General features: G+C 35.0%; 1 protein-coding gene across 1 annotated transcript in view; it reads left to right on the forward strand.

Moving 5' to 3' along the window:
- The window catches only part of PLGRKT (plasminogen receptor with a C-terminal lysine), a 32,259-nt gene extending 14,972 nt beyond the window's left edge, over positions 1-17,287 (forward strand). Inside the window, 5 exon segments of the mRNA XM_068177360.1 lie at positions 6,443-6,458; positions 13,157-13,271; positions 16,088-16,158; positions 16,632-16,760; positions 17,229-17,287. Coding sequence (XP_068033461.1) covers positions 6,443-6,458; positions 13,157-13,271; positions 16,088-16,158; positions 16,632-16,760; positions 17,229-17,287 — 390 coding nt within the window.
- The last annotated feature ends 1,619 nt before the right edge of the window (positions 17,288-18,906 follow it).

The following is an 18,906-nucleotide window of genomic DNA, read 5'->3' on the forward strand; positions in this document are numbered from 1 at the left end:
AAACTACTACTACTATAAACACTACAAACACTAAATCCTGGATGAAGACTTTCTAAAACACCCCTCCTCCTCCCACCTAATTCCTAAACAAACTCAACAGTGAGACACCACCCAGGATCCTGATCAAGTTGCTACCCTTCAGATATTCGAATACTCAGTCTTTCAAGGGAGACAGGAGTCTCTCCTGTGCCACAGACCCCCCCAGGAAACACAATTGCCACCCTTGTGTTTCCATGTCACACATGGCAATCGCCCGAAGAAAATTTGCCATGGTGACACTTTCCTTTCCATGTCACAGTGCTCTCACCACCGTGCATGGACAGACTGCTCATAGGGCTCCTTTAAGGATGCTTTGCCGTGGACCAAAAGAGACAACAGTTCAGTTTCTCATTTTGGGACTACAGTCCCCCCCATTTTCCCCTGGGGCTGAGGGTCCAAGAACAGAGGTCCTCTTCTCCTCTTCTTCTTCCTTGAAGATAGAGGGCTTCTCCACACCTTCTCTTTACTCCTCTGCTGGTGATCACTGAAACAGGTCTCCTGGCACACCAACGCACCACCCTAAGTGCAGCTTCTGTTAGGAGAATTTGGTTCAGTCTATGGCTAACAAGAGAAGTCCAGCCACAAGCCACTCCATCATCTCTTTCCAACTCAAAAATTTCTTTTTCCATCATCTCGGATCCCAGACTGTCTCTCTTCTACTTCAAATCAAGGAGGAGTAATATTTCACAAAGCCTTCATTTCTCAGGAAAGGGTTAAAAGCTTAGACTCTCTGGACGGCTGATATTTCTGCCCAGCAGCCGACTCCCAAGGCCAAGGCTGGGCGCCTTCCCCCCCCTGCCCTTCTCCTCCGCGCCGGCAAAGTTACAGGTGCCATCCGGACTCTCTATCTCTTCCCTCTGGGGGGGGGAATGACAAAGACATCTCCGCTTCTTTCCACCCTTCCGTCCACAAGAGCTGGCTCGGTTCCAGTCCTTCTACCCCTCGGCTCACCTCGACCAGGCCTCATGGCTACCCCTCCCCCACCCAGCCCCATGGCTGGGCAGGGGAGGTCTGCACAGCACCCTGACCGGAACCAAAGAGAGCGAGCTCTTGGGAGTTCTTGCTTTTAACCCCCTGTGTTCTCAGAGGCGTATCCCTATCTTCAGTGGTCACTTCAGGTGCCAATAGCCAAACTTGACCACTGATTGGTTTGACCCAACTTCTTGAAAAAAAAAATCACTTCCATGTCAAACCACGACAACACTTTATGTAGAATTACATGTCCAGCAGTAGCACATACATAAGTCAGTTGAAATCAGAATTACAGTACTAAGTTATAACCATTATTTAAGCAAAACACATTAAAAAATTATTGCTTTGAGATTACAGCAGGTCAAGTCTGCCAGTCTTTCAGTGTCAGATTGGAGGATTGAAATTCTTGAGAAGTGTAACTTTTAAGAATAAGTTATACAGGAGGAGCCAAGAATCACTGAAAGTGCTGGTAACAAAAGAAAGTAGTTCGTGCTTAGGGCATGTCATTTATTTACTGTTTTTTGGGGGTTGCAGTCAGAGTGATTTGGAGAGTTTTTCTGGTGGACTTTTGGAGTTTTTTTTTCCTTACCAGCAGGAGAATTTCTTACCAGACAAAAAGATAGTCTTCTCAGTGGGAAAGCATCATTGCTTTTAGGCATCAAATACAGTCCCCCAAATTAATCCTTGATGGGATCCACTAAACTTGTAAGAAAATAAACATGCTAGAAAAATAATATACTTCTGACAGATCTTGTATTTACCAATAATAAAAGTGTTTTATTATAACCTGTCTACAGCATGAGTCTCTGGATAGTCTCAATCCCAGTCTGCTGCCGTCCCTCCTCTCTTCCTATTTTATTATGTTAGACTCTAAAGTGCATTCTTTTCCCCAGGTAATATTGGATAGCCAGGAAACAGTCATAGATATGCTTTCACAGCAGTTAGTCTTTGAGAGTTTATAGACTTGCTCACTGTATGTGCCTTGTGTGAGCATGGAAAAGATTCTATACTCCTTGGTTAAAAAAAAAAAAAAGTAAAGCTCAAGTAAATCTAGAAAAGTAAGGGCTTCTTTTGCTGTGTTTTGACAATGCAGTGGTAGTACTTTTTTTCTTTTTTCCCTGAAAATCCATGGCAATCTTTCCTTGCTTTTTAAAATATTTTCATTCTTTTGTTGTCCCTAACATCATCTAGGTGTATTCTGCATCATGATAAAACTATATTATCCTATTTTACATATGTCCAGATGGTGGTATGGAAAATCCTCTATAGTTCTGTATTTCAGTGGATTCTTTTTTTTTCTTTTCTTTTCTTTTCTTTTCTTTTCTTTTCTTTTCTTTTCTTTTCTTTTCTTTTCTTTTCTTTTCTTTTCTTTTCTTTTCTTTTCTTTTCTTTTCTTTTCTTTTCTTTTCCTTTCTTTTCCTTTCTTTTCCTTTCTTTTCTTTTCTTTTCTTTTCTTTTCTTTTCTTTTCTTTTCTTTTCTTTTCTTTTCTTTTCTTTTCTTTTCTTTTCCTTTCTTTTCCTTTCTTTTTCTTTCTTTTTCTTTTCTTTTCCATTCTCTTTCATGGTCTTTCCCTGCCCACCCCCCGACACTCCACCCCCACCAACCCTGCTTTCTTTTAACAGCTTCTTTTGAAGTTTTGACAGTGATGCAAATTAATAAAGGAAATAAAAACTAAAGGCATTTCTTCCTCAATTAGTTAAAATTGTGGAATAAGTGGGCAGATAGTATAAAACATTGCTAGGGAAACTCATCCTCTAGTTCAGTAAGGCACAGTCTGCTTTTTCATAGATACAAATTATATAACATTTTCTTCTGTAAGTGAAATTTTCTTTTGACACAACATGGAAATGCCTAACGTATCTTTATCAGAAGAAACATCTTATTTAGCTCATTCAAATTATAAATCATAAGATTTCCACTTCTGAAAATGGCATTCAAGTATGCTTTGTTTTCATGTTCTTCAGCTCTTGCCTGTGGAGTAACATATATGCATTGTACACTGTGTGCACAAGCCATGTCACATACATTCATGAATCAGATTGAAGTGAAACTTCCAGTGAGTGTTTGCTATATCTATAAATGGCAGTAAAGCTCTCAGTTTTGTAAGAAAATTCTTCAGGATATTATTTCATCATATATACTAATGTGATATTAATGTTATGTTAATGTAATATTAATATCATTAGAATGTAATTTAATGTTACAAAAAGTGTGTGACAAAAGTATCTGGTTTTGGAGAAAAGTATCAAAAACTCCCTGAAAGCATAGATAAATGCAACTTAATATCATATGTTTTCTTTCCTCTACACTGTCAGCTCTTGGTTAGGTGCAGACCATAGCATGATTACTTTACCTTCCTGCCAGGATTGTATTGCCTTAAGAGGTTTGCTTTGAATGGCAATAAATTAAAGTAACAAGGCAGTTTTTATGTTTAACACTTTGTCCTTAAATCTGAAATGAATGTATGGAAGTACTCTGTAGATGCTTATTAATTGACCATATCATTTGACTAAATTATATCCTTTTTTTTTTCTCTGAAATAAAGACATAAAACCAATTTTAAAATATAGACCTATTATAAGAGATGGAACAGGACTACATTTCAGTTTATATCCAGACACTCATGTGTATCTGAAAAGAAGATGTTTTAACTTCAGTTACACAGCTGTTTATTACTGGTGTTTGCTTTTCACCTCAATGTCTTTTTGAAAATGTACAAAGAAATTGTAACATTTGTGTTTGCCCAGTAAGAAATAAGTTTGAACCTTCCAGCAGGAGTTTTAAGTGTGTTTCTTATTGGATTCTGTTTGATAATCTAGGTAACCCTCTAGTAGTTTTTGAAGTTCTTCCTTCTTAAGAAACTTCTAGTGAAGTTGCTATGGATATGTGACAGGATGTATAGTAAAAGAGACAACTGAAGCATTTTAAACATATCTTCAAGTGAAAAATTAGATTACACATTTAGCAGAGATAAAGTACAAGCAGTATTTGTATCTGCATATTTAAGAAGATAATGTTTCTATACAAATGTACACCTTCCTTAACTTATTGGGTTTGTGATATTTGAACTGAATCTTATATTCTATACATAGCACTTTGCTGGACTTCCTTTACTACAGATACTGATAATTTTGTGAGTGAGAGATGAGGAAAACCTGATTTATTTATCAGACAGCTTATAGGTCTCCTCTGACCTCCTCTCCTAGTTTTCAATTCCTTAGAATTAAAAATATATTAAGAAAGTACAGATAATATTAAGATAGGTCAGTAGAGGTTTTATTAGAAACTAGACACTGGACCACATTCTTAAAGACAAATGCAAAATGCTAATGGAAATTGGATGAGGAAAAACCAAAACTTTTGAAAAACAAAAACATTAAAGTCTTTTTGATACCTAGTAGGTTCAGTCTTAGTACTCCATCTTAAACAGGTAAAAGGAATTCATAGAATCATAGAATATGCTGAGTGAAATGGAGCTATCAGGATCATCATGTCCAAATCCTGGCCCTGAACCTCATAAGCCTATTTTTTGTTCTTGCACATGTCCTGGTCCTTTATTCTGGGATTCTTCTTGAGTAATGAGCTATAGGTAGGAATGAAAAAGAGAGTATGAGTAAGGGCAGGGGGGAGATGACATCTCTTTCATTTAAAGAGGATTATATTTACAAATACAATTTTGGGGTTCTGTTCTTTTTTTTTTTTTTTTTTTTTTTTTTTTTTTTTTTTTTTTCTCCTTAGTAAATTCAACTAATGCATTACTCAGTTAAAATGCTATAAATTATTTACCAGTTGATCTTAAAATGAAGTGGTGCTTGAAATGCATATGTGTGCTATGTTTTGACTCTTGGCAGGAAAAATGGCTAATGTTAAAATGCCAGTGAGTTTCTGAACAAGAAAATTTTTTTCCTGCTTCTTCACTTCCATTGATAAAAAAATGAAAGTACTGACACAGGTTTCTGCAGTTCTTCTTGTGCCTAATAAAACTTTTTGTGATGACATTTTTCCATCTACAGATTTGTCACCTTATCTTTGTTAGTAAAAGATCAACCACCTCTATGATGATACCTGAAAAATTTAATTTCTCTTAATGTCTCAGACACTGAGTCATTTTCTTCAGAGTCTTGTAAATCACTAACCTTCTACTCCCCAAAGTTTTCAGTGAAATTTAGTCAAAAATACTTTTTTTTTAGTTCTATTAAAATGAAACCAATTGTTCCCATTCTTCCTCATGAAGTAAAATGTAAGCAAGTTTTGCCTTTCCAGATTACTACCATCTGTTTCCCTTTGGGGTGGGAAATAGCTAGATTTGTTTTCTATTGACAAGATACTAGTAGCGCTTACGACATCACTAATGCATTTGTCTTGAAGCCTTACATAAATTGTTTTGCCCCTTAGGTGATCTGGGCTTAATTCTGGGAAATAAATGCTCTCTGGTAAAAATTCTATATCCTTATTAGTTTCTGCTCATCAAATGGAGCAGAACAAGATAAATGATAGCTATACGGAGGAAGATTAGAACCATCTCTCTTGCAGGAAAAAAAGCCAGTTTGGTTCGTATTAGCTGACAGATTGTATACTCTGCCTGATCACAGTAAAGAAACAAATAAAGTGGTTAACCAAGAGCAGATTTTAATAGCTATTTCTAATATGTAATGACTGCCAGGAAAAAGATGCAAAACAGACTGCTTGCTGCACTGGTAGTGAGACAAATATTAATTTAATTTATTCAGTTGAATCAATTATACCAGCATTTTGGGGGGGAATATCTGTGACTAGTACATATCATTGTGAATACAGCTTGCAAATTTTATCTTGCTTGGGGGTGCACCTCTGGCTTACCTTTATATGTTTAGTCTCAATTTGTTGGAGGAATTTAACTGACTTCAAAGAAAAAATGCCTTCTGAAGCTTCTTCCTGTGACAAAACAAAATTTCCATAATTCCTTTCATCTTAGTAGAGCAAACCTATCATTTTAGTCTTTTGTTAAGTCCACTGAAGTAAAATTTAGTCTTTGACTTGCTTTCTATGAAATACTATTTCCTGAATGTTAAGTTTGCAGGAGGTGGAGAAAAGCTCTTATTCAGTTATTAGTCAGATATTGAAATGACTTGATATTGTGACATTAACTCTTTGTTTTATGTCTTGATCTATTGTACTGTTCCTTGAACATTGATAACTGCTTTTTACATAACTAGCTGTTCAATGACTTTGGTTTGTCTCTATAAAGCTTGTATAAAACTTCTGAGAATTCTGAATGCTGGTAATAGTACCTTAAAACTTCACTTACTTTTGTTGATAAGATTATTAAGTACAGGTGGTGGATGCCCTTCTGCACTCTGCTGCATGTTTGTTGCCTAAAAGCCACACAGAAGAAAAATAAGAGTGCTGGGTTACTGCCAAGGAATTTTACTTTCATGCTTTGCCCATTAGATAGAGTCTGTCCTTTGTGCAGCACAAAATCTCACATGGATTTAAGGGCTTTTGATATGATTTCTTCTTTATAAGGAGTGCAATTCCAGTACCTTATTGGCAACAAAAGGAATATAAAGGATTTGGTGTTAATAACACCAAGGTCATGAGTTCCATCCGTGACTATGCAGTCAAGGGTAGGGACTCAGTCCTGGTGGGTCCTTTCCAACTCAGAATATTTTGTGATTCTGTGTGATTTTTTTTTCAGTGGAGTTTGCATTCTGGCTTGTGGCTAATGTTGTAAGATCCTTTTCTTTTTCTGATAACTCTTTGTTTGTAAATTATTTGTAATCTGTCTTTGCATGGGGAAGCTTTAAAAATTAAGTTTTCTTTTTAAAGTGCAGTTTCTTGCAGTCCTAATAATTTTAATTGCTCTGTGGTTTAAAATGGTGGTGTAGAGATAGATATCACTATCCTATTTTTCATTTATTTTTGCCAAAGAACCATTTGCAGCAGCTTCTTGTTTTACCTATTGATTGGAAAGAAGGACACCGAGGATAAGTCACATGAGCTTTTAAACTTTCATCTGCCGATAAAATGCCACATGTAGCTGTACTATCTGCACACTAACTTTCATACATAATTTGGAAGGGATTGGCAGATTTTTTTATGTGTGATTGTCACTTTTTTTTTAACTTAAGCCTTATTTTTCATTGCAGCTCTGAGTCCTCAGAAGTTAGAAGTTAGTACTTTTTAAAAGAACACTTTCAGAGTGTTTGTAAGTGAAAAATAAGAAAAACTGTAAGTGAAAATCACCTAATATGGCAGAGCAGCCATGGCCTATAACAGATGTATTAACCTGTTCCAAAACTGGAGAGCTCTTTCACGTGAGTGTAAGGGTATCCCAAAAGTTTCTTCAAGTTTCAGTTTTCTTAGATTTATATACTGGATTTCAGAACTTAAGCAGAGATAGTGTTTATCTGATTATTTCTTATAAGGTAGTTAATTCCTTTCCTGTCCAAATATCTGTTTACCAGGACATCAGTATAATTATGTCTTAATGATAGTGACATGAAATATGTTCTCTATAATTTTACTGCCATGACTGCTCTCAAGCTGTTTGTCCAGCCCAATATTTTAGACAGGTTGGGTAAAAGAGCATATCTCCCAGGAGAGCCATTAAGCTTATTGGGTTGCAAATTGCCTCTTTATTGAGGAGTGATTACTGTGTCTTCCTCCTCACAGACACATAGACTCACACAAAATATACCATTGAAATTATGTTTAATACATGTGGGCAGTGAAGAAGAGAGCATTTCACACTGGCTCTGCTTTTCATTTCTATTGAGTATTTTTACACCACCTTCCATCCCATTTGGGGATACAAAACCAAAGTAGCATCCATTCCATCTACAGCATCTGAATATGGAAGAGAGAAAACAAGCTAAGAGTCTAAAGTATGAGAAATTTCTAGTCTAGTGAAGATGTGACTTGTAATCCAGAGAGGGTTTTTTTGCAAGTTGTCAAAGTCAATTAAATTATTTCAGATGAGAATTTTCTCCCACAGGATTTTAATCAATGAAATGATGGTATAAATGCTCTTTTGTGTGGTTTGACATCACTGTGGCAGTCTGAAGAATAATCAGTAGAAATGATAAGGATGGTTACCACTGACTAGTTTATTAGCATTATCAGTTTCACAGTAACTGACCTTTTCCTCTGTGCCTCACTTCTCTTCATCTGTCATGATTCATTTTGTAACATTGATTTCCTTTTACTCTTACAGTTTCTGTGTGGCAGACTTCAAAATCCCAATCAGCCCTTACAGTTGCTTACACAGTGTTGAGAAACTACTAGCTGTATTTAAAGGAAAAAATGGGAAAGTTATTTCTAATTGGGTCCTCTTGAGAGTGTAATAAAATTTAAAATGTCACTTGCTACTAGTACCCATTTATTTTGTAATACTGTACTTAATTTTTTTAATTATGCAATCAATATTTTTTGCCAATATAGAAGTTGCTATTGTGACTTCTTTATTATTATATTAACTGTGTTTATAAAATCATGGTCTGATTGTTACAGGATACAAGTAATTGAAAAGCATGCTTGGATGTGCACCCATGCATCCACATTACAGCTTCAGCTCTCTTGTGCTATGCACAGCAACCTGGCTAGGAAAATTACAGTATCTCTCCTCCTCCTTTTCTAAAGCTACACTTCAGATCCTTTTTCTGTAGTTTTTAGTGCAAGTCTAGTCACATAAATCATTCCTATTGAAGTTTTTATGGCTATGTAGGTGGGCCATTTGTGTACTTAAAATGAAGTAGAATTTGTTCCCTAAGACATGACACTTGTATGGTGAATGCTTGTTCACCTGATATCTGTGATGTGTACCTGTGGCTTGTTTTCTCAATAATCAGCTTCTCCCATCAGTAAGGCTTTTCTAAATAAACTACTGTGCATCTCTTCTAAGTCTGAATGACATACTTTTTTTGTCTTAATAGCTATAAAATTTTATAAAATATTTTTCAGTAAAAATTAATACCAACTGTCCTTAATTCTTACTTCCGTTCTGCCATAATGAGAAAAGAAGTAATTTTAAAAAATATTGTAAAGTAAGTCCTAAGACAGTAGGACTTCATGTTTTTCATAAAATCTGCATGTTAATAGATCAGAAGTCTTTCACTATCCCAGTGTGACTGACATTTTCGATAGAACACATGTGGAGGAAAATAAGACACAGTTACTAGGAAATTAACAGCTGAAAATGGGATATTGATTTGAACTGCTGTCAAACATGGTTTGGTTTTCTTTCATCTAATTTCAAGTCGTTTTTTGTGGTAGACTCCTGAGTCTTTTCCTATATACATATGTTTTCAAATCCTAACTGCCTTAAGGTCAACTTAAGGCAGTCGCTTAAGGCACTTTTTTTTGCCTTAAGATCTACCAAGATCTAGTTGTTCGCCAGTTTAAGGCCAGCACATCAGGATATCTTGGTCATTCAAAACTGCTCAAGCTCCAGATATTCATTTAAGATTGTCATGTTAAATGGATACGCATAAGAATATTGCACATGAAATGCTTTAATTTTTAAAAGACTTGTTTAGAGGAGTTGCCTGAGTGCCCATGTAGGTGTTTCGTTTTGACACTTAGAGCATCCAAAATTTATTTAAAGGTATATACTCTTTTACAGTCAAGCATTGCTTTTAAACCTATTTAACCTGATCAGATGTCAGGTCTGGACATGCTAAAGCAGTTGCTGATTGCACAGGAGAGGCAGGTGCCCTGCTTTTTGTCTGCTTTGTCAGAATATGCCAGAGAGGTGTTCCCTCTTGTGCTACACAGTGGCTACAGAGCTCCCTGAAAAGAGCTCAGGTGTACTCCAAACTGGTTTTCTACAGTTAATCTGTTAAATTTAAGTCATGTGATGAAGCAGTATTTAGTAGGACAACTTTGGCCATAATTGTTGCTCAGTTTTTCCTTTTCCTTGAGCAGACTTTGAAATCCAATGGACTCAGTGTGGAATTGCCCTGGAACACTTAGAACACTTAGAAAAAATCTCTTCATTACTTAGATTCCTGTTGTAATCCTAACAGCTACAGCACTGTAGTCTTTTGTTTTGCAAGATGAAACTATGTCAAGTAACTAAACTGATCTTGGAAATGGAAAGCATGAATGAAGATTTTTTTGGAATTAAGGAGTACAGAATAAAGGGAACTTCTGACATTTGAGAGATGTTATCCTGAGTTTGGCATAAAACCACATAAGTTCAAAGGGGTTTTGGAGCATGTGTTCATGTATTGTTACTAAGTTTTCTCTGTATAAATTATGACTAAATAAAAATTGCTTTACAAATCTCTGCGTCAGTACTGTAGCTTACTTAGGATGCCCCAACTCATCTCAGGGCTTTCTTGGTTCTATATTGTAATTTTATGGACAAAATAGGTCTTGTAAACTATTCATCGTGATATCATAAAACTTCAATAAAAGTAAGAATTAAATTATTCTTTTAGCCAAATGTCACTTGACCTGCTTTTTACTGCCTTCTGTGGATTAGTATTCCTCTAAAAGCATTGTTTTTTGGCTGTCACATTTTGCCATGTACAAAGAGAATCATCTTTAAGATTCATAATTCTAAAACTTCCCTCCAACACATCTTTTTTTGAGAAATTAATTTAAATACAGTATTGTGTTTCATCTGGTTTAAATTTTACATCTATGTAGAAGTTTGCTCAAAGAAAAGGGATTACGGGCATTTTTCTATGCATTTCATTGCACCACTTATTTTTTGATGGAGAAAGTTGAGGATTGTTTCTCTCAAGTGAAAGAAAAAACATCTAGTTAGAAAAGAATATGAAAAATTTTTGATAATGTTATCTGGCTGCTGTCTATAATATAGAAAACAAGTTGTTTTCAAGTATAGTAGGTTATTTATATTAACTACTTGTAGATATACATGGAAGTACCCTTGGGCTTCTGTAAATTGATATGACAGTCTCCTACAGCATGGTGTTTGTTTTAATTTATTGTTTATCTTTTTGTTTCAGCACTTGGGTTTCAAAGAGCTGTCAAAGTATAACCAGTGTGAGGGGTTTTTTTTTGTTGGGGTTTTTCAGGGTTTGGTTTTTTTTTTTTGTGTATGTGTGTATTTGTTTTTTAAGAAATCATGTTGGGATCCTTTAGTTTACTTTTGTACGTTTGGATTTACAGCCTTCTTTTTATGCTATACTTACTACTTCCTAAACACTGGGCATGTTAAACCGTCTGTTTTTCTTTTTCTCCATTGTTCCCTTTTAGCAAGACTTATATTTCATCAGCATATCCTTGTCCCACTTCCCTACCACGTGCTTCTTCAAATTGAAGCTCATTTAGGGTAATACTGTGCATCTTGGAAGCACAGGCCCTTATCTGTGCTGACAGGCAAACAAACGGTCCCTTAATACTTTTCACATATGTGGAAACTACATCTATAATCACACTGAAGATGAAAATAAAGTCATTAAATGGATATTACATGTCATTATTTTATCGTATCACGTCAGCCCTCAGCAATTTACCAGGCTTAGGATATTTGGGACCAAAATGGGTGTAATTAATGGGCAGTGTACTTGTTTATTTTAGAATTTCCAGCTGTCTTGTTGGTAACAAAATAAAATCTAATTATTTTGATATTTTATTAAGTGGTTTGTCAGCCATTATATAATTACTTCTTCTGAAAAAAAAAGAAAACCAAAACAAAGCAATCTGAAAATTATGGCTATCAGAAAGGTAAAGCCTGTTGATATTTTTTGTGAGAATAACAATTGCAATGTAAGTCTTGAGGAAAGAGAAACAGATGAAATAGTACTGTGAGACTATAGTGAATGTTGTTTTTCCTACTGTGTACAATTATATGTAATTAGATCTGTCCTTTTTTCATTATGCTGTCTCAAAATTATTTCTACCTATCTAGGTACTGAATGAACGTGTAAATAAGATAGCAAGATCAACATAGTATGAAGAAATAATTAGTAACAATTTAACAGAAATTGTTCTGTTCAGGCTAAATCAATAGTAATGGAGGTGAATAAGTGGGTGGAAACCTTAAGTAATTACAAATCCTTTAAATTATTCTTGAATTAGAAAGCAGGAGAAAAGAACATATTTAATTACTTTTAGAGATTCAATAGAAGAGAACTTTCTGAATTCAGTCTTTGTTCTTTCTTCCCTAGAATACACTCATTTAAGCAGCTGGTATTCTGTTTACTGTACCTTGTTGAACTTCTCATCCAACTTGGTTAGCTAGCCTAGACATACAAACCCAGGTGTTCAATTTTTTCCCCACAAGATGAGTTATAAACATTGCTGCGAAGAAGACTTCTTCTTGTTCTGTTAACAAACTTCTCCACTTTGATTTCAGACTGCTTATTTTTGACACAATTATTATTTTTTCATCACTCTAAAAAGGAATTTTTTTTTGTGTGTTCTATATAGTTGAGAGGAACTTTTGAGAAATACTGAATTTACCTTATTTAATGAAAATGTACCAGTAGGTTTAGATGAGACATGTAATTAAAAAAAAAAAATTAATAATCTGCTTTTTTATTCTTCTGTACCATAAAAAGTTCTTCCTGGACATGTGAATATATTGACTAGATTGTACTTTTTTACTGTTTTTTATTTTAGTTACAGAAGTATTTCCTTATGGACTTTTGATATATATTCATTATCTATAAAAGATCTGTTGTCTTCACAGTGCTTTTCTGTATTTGCAACTGTGGTATTGCAGAAGAGTTATTAGCTTTATGATGCATCATGAGGAAAAGGAAATCCTCAAAGGGCAAAGAGGTGTCAAGATTGACTCTAAAATTATTACAACTAGATTAGAATTAAGTAGAATGAATTGGGGAAGCAGGTACTGTATGAATCACCATGGAAATGTGAAGGTCAGAGAATCTTAATCTAGAGAGTCTTGCTGAGACTTGGGTCCCACTCAAAACCTAACACTTCAGTTTTGGTTGTCTGGACATTGAGAAGCACAACTAGAAAGATTCTGCATAAAAGCTTTTGCTAATTGACCTAAATGTTTTTTGGTAGAAACTATTACTGAAGAAGGCCATTCTCAATAAAAGCCATGAAAGATTGCCTTCTTAGTTAGTGTTTTGGATTTATAGACCACTGACAGATTGAGTCAATCTTTAAAATAAATGGATGACTTAATTTTGTTTAACCAGTCTCCCTTCTTTGGCTGGAAAGCACTGCAGAACCTGTTGAGAGAGAGACAAACAGCCATGCAGATTGCTTGGACATGAGAATTTCTCAAATATTTTGGGACATTTTTTGGACTTGCTGCTGTAGTTTTAACAACTGGGTATGAAGTTTATTCCCTAACAGAAAATATATTACATTATATATTTCTATTTTGCTGGGTCTTGGTTTTGCATTAAAAGTAGTTATTTTTTACCATAGTTGCTCGGAGTTTATGGAGATGCATTTATGTTATCTCTGATTCCTAGTGAAGGAGACTGGCTCAGTAAGTGTTGACTGTAAGTGAAAACAGCATGTCTTGAAAACAAGCATAGCTTGTCACCTTCACAAATTAACTTAGTTAACTAGCTTGGTTGTCTTGTCTGCACAATCATATTGAAACATATGACTAAGTTTTTCAGCACTTAGTCTTTAGCCTCCAGATCTAACACTTAGGTTTCCTAACTCTGTATGCTTCATTGAAAATAGTGGTAGGTTAATTAGACAAAATCTGCAGTAGTTCCTCCTACATGCAGGTGCAAATACATTTAGGTGATGCAGGATTGTATACCTGTGAATATTTCCCCAACAGCATTGAACAAACTTCTCTGGATTTTAATATGAAGAGTTACTTAAGCATAGGGAAGAAAGGGTAGTTCTTGGAAATCAAAGTGTTGAAAAGGAGATTAGTACACACAGAGCAGAATTAGTACTTGGAATTTAGGATTTATATGTAATGTGTTTACTGTGTACTATGTGGTCCTGTATAGGTTGAAAAGGGGCAATGTGGTATCCTATTGCTTTCCAAATAGGAAAAGTCATCTTCAGCACTTCAGATCCGTTAGAAGAACCTCAGCAGTATGCAAGGCTTGTGAAAATGTTTTTCAGAAAAGAAACTGTATAACCAAATAGAAAATAACATTTTGTATTAGAAACATCAAGTTTCTAACATCAAGATTCATCAACTAGAAACATCAAGTGAGGTTTCCTCGTATCATGGCATGGTTGAGGTTGAAAGGAATCTCTGAAGGTTGTCTGGTCCAAGCCCCCTGCTCAGACAGGATCATCCATAACCAATTGCCCAGGAAAATGTCCAAAGGTCTTTCAAATATATCCAGGGATGCATATTTCACAAACTTAGTACAAACAGAGTACAGATGGGAAGGTGCAGGAAAATAATAACTCTTGTGGAAATTTACATGTAATTCAGATCACTTCTGGAAAGGGAATCTGTACTTATATACTGAAAAGCTAAAACTATTAGGGAATGACAAACTGCCTTGCAAGAGAAAAAAAAAAGTGATTAATTTGTTTAGCTTTTTAAAAAGATGTGAGAGATTTGGGTCTACAGATCCTACTTACAGGATAGGATAAAGGAAAGTAAGAGAAGGAAATTAAACTCATTACCAATATCAGCACTGGATTAAAAGGAAATGGAATAGCCTGGATGAATCTGGTCTGGAAATCAGGTTCAGGAGTTCATTTTTATTTTATGGTTAAAATTACATAGTTGAAGAGAAGGTTTTATGACACAATTGACCTGCAGCCACAATGTTTATTCTCAATACTCAACTGATCCTTGTGTTCACTCCCATACCTTTGCAACCATTTCTCTGCTTGTCTATTTATTCTGTTGGTGCATGCCATGCTTAATCTCTCTGGTGTAATAAAGAATGTATGCACCATTCCCTTTACTGTTCTTTCTTTAAATGGTCTCTTTCTTCCAGGGTATACCTGGGTCTCTTTCTTCCAGGGTATATCATCAACCTCATAGCCAATTCCCTCTCCTAAGATAACCTGCAATTATTTCTGTGCTGCATGGTGAACCTTGTATCTGAACTAACTTAATCACATAACATTTGCATCTGCTGCCTTTCATCCTTTGGCATAATTTTATACCCCTGAAAGGTTTAATTGTTTCTCTTTCGTTAGGCATTTTGTTTCTGATCTTGCTTATATTTTTTTTTCTTCTGTCTCTAGCCTACTTGACCAAAAATTATCTCATTATTTTAGTATTTTTCCACACTGGAATATTGGAAGGGTATTTTTTCCTGCTTTATAGCTTGGGCTAATTAAAAACCCAAAACTGAAGACATAGTGGGAAATTCCTGCTTTGAGTTCTGCTTGTGCTATTCGAAAGCCCTAAGTTTCCAGGGCTGTGTATCAGGACCTAATCTTTTGGGTATGTCAGGGTTACAGAACAACTGTCAAACTGTCTTTTCTAAACCTCTGAGGACACAAAGAATTAACCTGCTGTCTGTGTTCTTGACCTTGCTGTTTTGTTTTTCCTCCTAGTCCAGGCATACACTGGTGTTTTCCACACAAATTGTTAGAGGAGGGGATGGATTTTATGGCCAGCCTCTAATTGCACAGGATGTCTCCATTAAGCAATAGAGCTCTGGCTACCTTTTCTGAGATTTAGATAGCTGAGTCCTTGTGTCCTGAGCAGTCAGTGGGGCAATGTCCTCTAGTACATGTGAGGGACAGGCACAGAGATTTGTCTATCTACATCTCTGTCCCCTCTTATGAAAGAGAAAGATCTCTTTCTATTTCATAATCAGATGCTATATGCAACTGACTGATGTTGTGGGAGTGTTGGATATTACTGATGGTCCCAGGCACTGTAGTACTATAAAACTTACAGCTGGGAGATGTCAGCACTCAGACCTGTTTTACAGAATGACCATAATCCTGACTGCATTGCAATATTTAGTCAGGCTGATCACACATAAATGCAGTTTCAAACCACTGCTGTAAGAATCATAAAGCTGGGACTTAAGACATAGATAAAAAAGATTGTTGGCATTGTGCCAAATGGCATCAGCCAAAACAAACACATTCTTTGCCTAATCTTCATCTCTTCTTATATCACAATCAGACCACCACAACCTATGTAAGATGTTCAGTCTGTATCTTTGTTTTTTGGATTCTCTGTCCTAGATGTTTTCATTCCAGCCTTACCCAGAGCATTCTGCACTCTACAACTTTTCCCTGCTATGCTTTGTGTTTAGGTAACTGTCTTAGCAAAGCTTTTTGTGAGCAGTGGGCTTTGAGCAATGCTTCTTCAGGTCCTGTGCTGCCCACATTCTGACATCTTTTAGGCTAGTCCTGAGGCACAAAGAAAGATTGTGCCCAAATATGGTACATCTGTGACACTGTGTACAAGTTTACTTGTTAAAGCTTATGTACACCTTCATGTGAATGTCTGATCCACTTTCTTCTCAGATTCCTAATTACCCCACCAGTCCAAAATTCCTCAGAGACAACTTTGCTAGTATATTGACATCAGCTTATTTATAAAATACATAGTAATGACTTGCTATTTTGCTAATGTGGTCCAAACAAGAATGGTTAAATCAGTTTCTTAAGTTTTTTCCCTTCTTTGTTTTCTGGCTGTAAGACTGAGAAAATGGACCCTTTTTTAATTTAATTTTCTTTTTTTTCCCTTTTTTTACTGTTTTTTTTTCCTTTTTTAAAATCTAAGGTGAAGCAGAGAACATACTTAACACACGGAACACTTTGATGGAATTGCCTGAAGGACCTCGCACATTTAAAGATTTGTAGAAAATCAGAATATCTCAGAGCAATTTCTTCATTGAAAAATTGGAAGATGGTATTAAAGCCACATATCTGAAATATGATTGTAATACTACATTTTAACATAATTAAATAATTTAAAAATTGATAAGATTACGAGCACTTATAAAATCAAAATTTAATGGATTTTTTAAAAATAGAACTTTCTAAAGCAATTGGTTTCATATTATATGTATCTCTTAAAAATATTCATTATTCTGTAGTATATTTTCCTTGTTTATAATGAAATATTGAATTTGAATTATTTATTCAGAGACTGAAAATAACTTTCACCTGTATTTAAAAAGTCTGGTATTGACCAAACTCAGTATAATCAGTAAAGATATGGTAATTGGTAGTTATAAGTTTGTATAAATATATACATGATATAAATAAATATATACCATTTGCAAATACATTTCAGGATACACAGCTAAATTTGAAGTCAGGAGCAGGCAGTTAATTCCTTTGAAAAATAAGACACTTTTTATGTGCTGTTCTTTAGGCAGTGAACTCACCATCTCTGCTTCAAGTTCTGGAATAAACAGCTTTTATCAGAAGTAGGTTCAGAAGTAAACACATAACTTGCTAACTGTGTGTTTTACTCTTAGGGAAAACTGTGTTGAAGTATGAGAAGAGATAGCTTCTGAAAAAGAGGAAACAAATTATGTAGCTATTTCCTGAATCTTTTTCATGCATGTTCAACATTCTGAAATTCGGGATAATTTGTTTTTTGATAATTGAAATCAGAGTTTCACTACTAAGATGGATATTAACTTAGGCTAGGCGCAAGCAAAATTATTAATGTATGTTTTTGTAATGAGTAGATCCAAGTGGCCTTACAAGTACTGAAAAACTGAGTGATTTTTGCATGTCTTTACTCTAACATGGTATATCCCAAGAATATAGTTTTTGTATACTTTAATGTTCTCATATCTCACTTGGAAAAATTGTTTCTGTATTGGAAATCTTGTTTAGAAACAGATTATTTTGTGTTTTGGATGGAAATTCTTCTAGCATTAATCTAATTGTGGAATGAAAAACAAATGCTCAAAAAGCATCCAAAAATTAATTAAGCCAAAGTCTATACTGACAATTTGTTGAAATAAAAATTAAATTTCAGCTGGAGATAATGACCCAAATATGATTTTGAAGACTACTTAACTAAACTTAGAATATTGTTACAATAAGATGGGCAAAAATATAGTGAAACAAAAGCTTCTTAATGCAGAAGAAACTTATAGCACATTTTACACAGTTTGACTTCTGAAAGTGCCTTCAGTTCTGCAGTCACTTCTGTAATTGGTTGTGTCCCCTGCATGTTAACAATGCATACAGTCAGTAACTGATCTCAAATGTGATGTGTTTTACTGGTCAGTGTAATAAAATGAACACAAGTACTCCACTTTCTTCTTTTGCTTTGAATAACAGAGTGTTTGCTATGTTTCCTCCAAGTTCTGAAGTCCACCTTCCTTTAATTTTGAAGAAGTCTTGTATGTTTTGATATCTGTCATCTACTGATACTTTTTCTTCCAAAAAAGAAAAACAATTGAACCAGCCTTTTGGGGTATTTCTATGTCTCCACCTGTGCCTTTTAGCCCACATTTTAATCCTATGAAAGATATTCTCATAAGAGAATGGTTTTAACAGAACATACAACAGTTTTACTTAAAAATCCTCGAAAATTAGGAAATACCCTAATCGTATCCACTGTGAATTAGGAATCAGCATCTGTGTTCTTGTGACAGATTCCTGACTATAGCGTTTGAATAAAAGCCAGTGTTAAAGGGAGCAAAATCATGGTCCAGGTAGCAGTTTTAGGGGATAATAGGGTAGCTATATATTAGTCCATCCAAACTAAATTTGATTTTTTTTCCTCCTGAAGTTTGAACTTAGATCAGTAATGTTAGTCTATTGCAAGACTCCACACTAAAATGTGACAGAAATGGGGTAAGTTTAATCCAATATTACATAGTATCAGTGAAATTTACCAAATTTGTTAAGGAAAAGGCTCTAAGCAAGATGGTCTAACCCAGAAATAGATTTAGATGGACTACATAGAATGTGCCAAAAATCATCAAAGAGTTAAGGGTTATTCATCTTTATTGTCCTTATTTTTTACTGTTTGCTTTGCTTTTTTTTTTTTTTTTGAAAAATGCATGGTTTTGTTTTGAAGATGCTCG

This window comes from Anomalospiza imberbis, chromosome Z (assembly GCF_031753505.1).
Source record: "Anomalospiza imberbis isolate Cuckoo-Finch-1a 21T00152 chromosome Z, ASM3175350v1, whole genome shotgun sequence".
Taxonomy (NCBI): Eukaryota; Metazoa; Chordata; class Aves; order Passeriformes; family Viduidae; genus Anomalospiza; species Anomalospiza imberbis.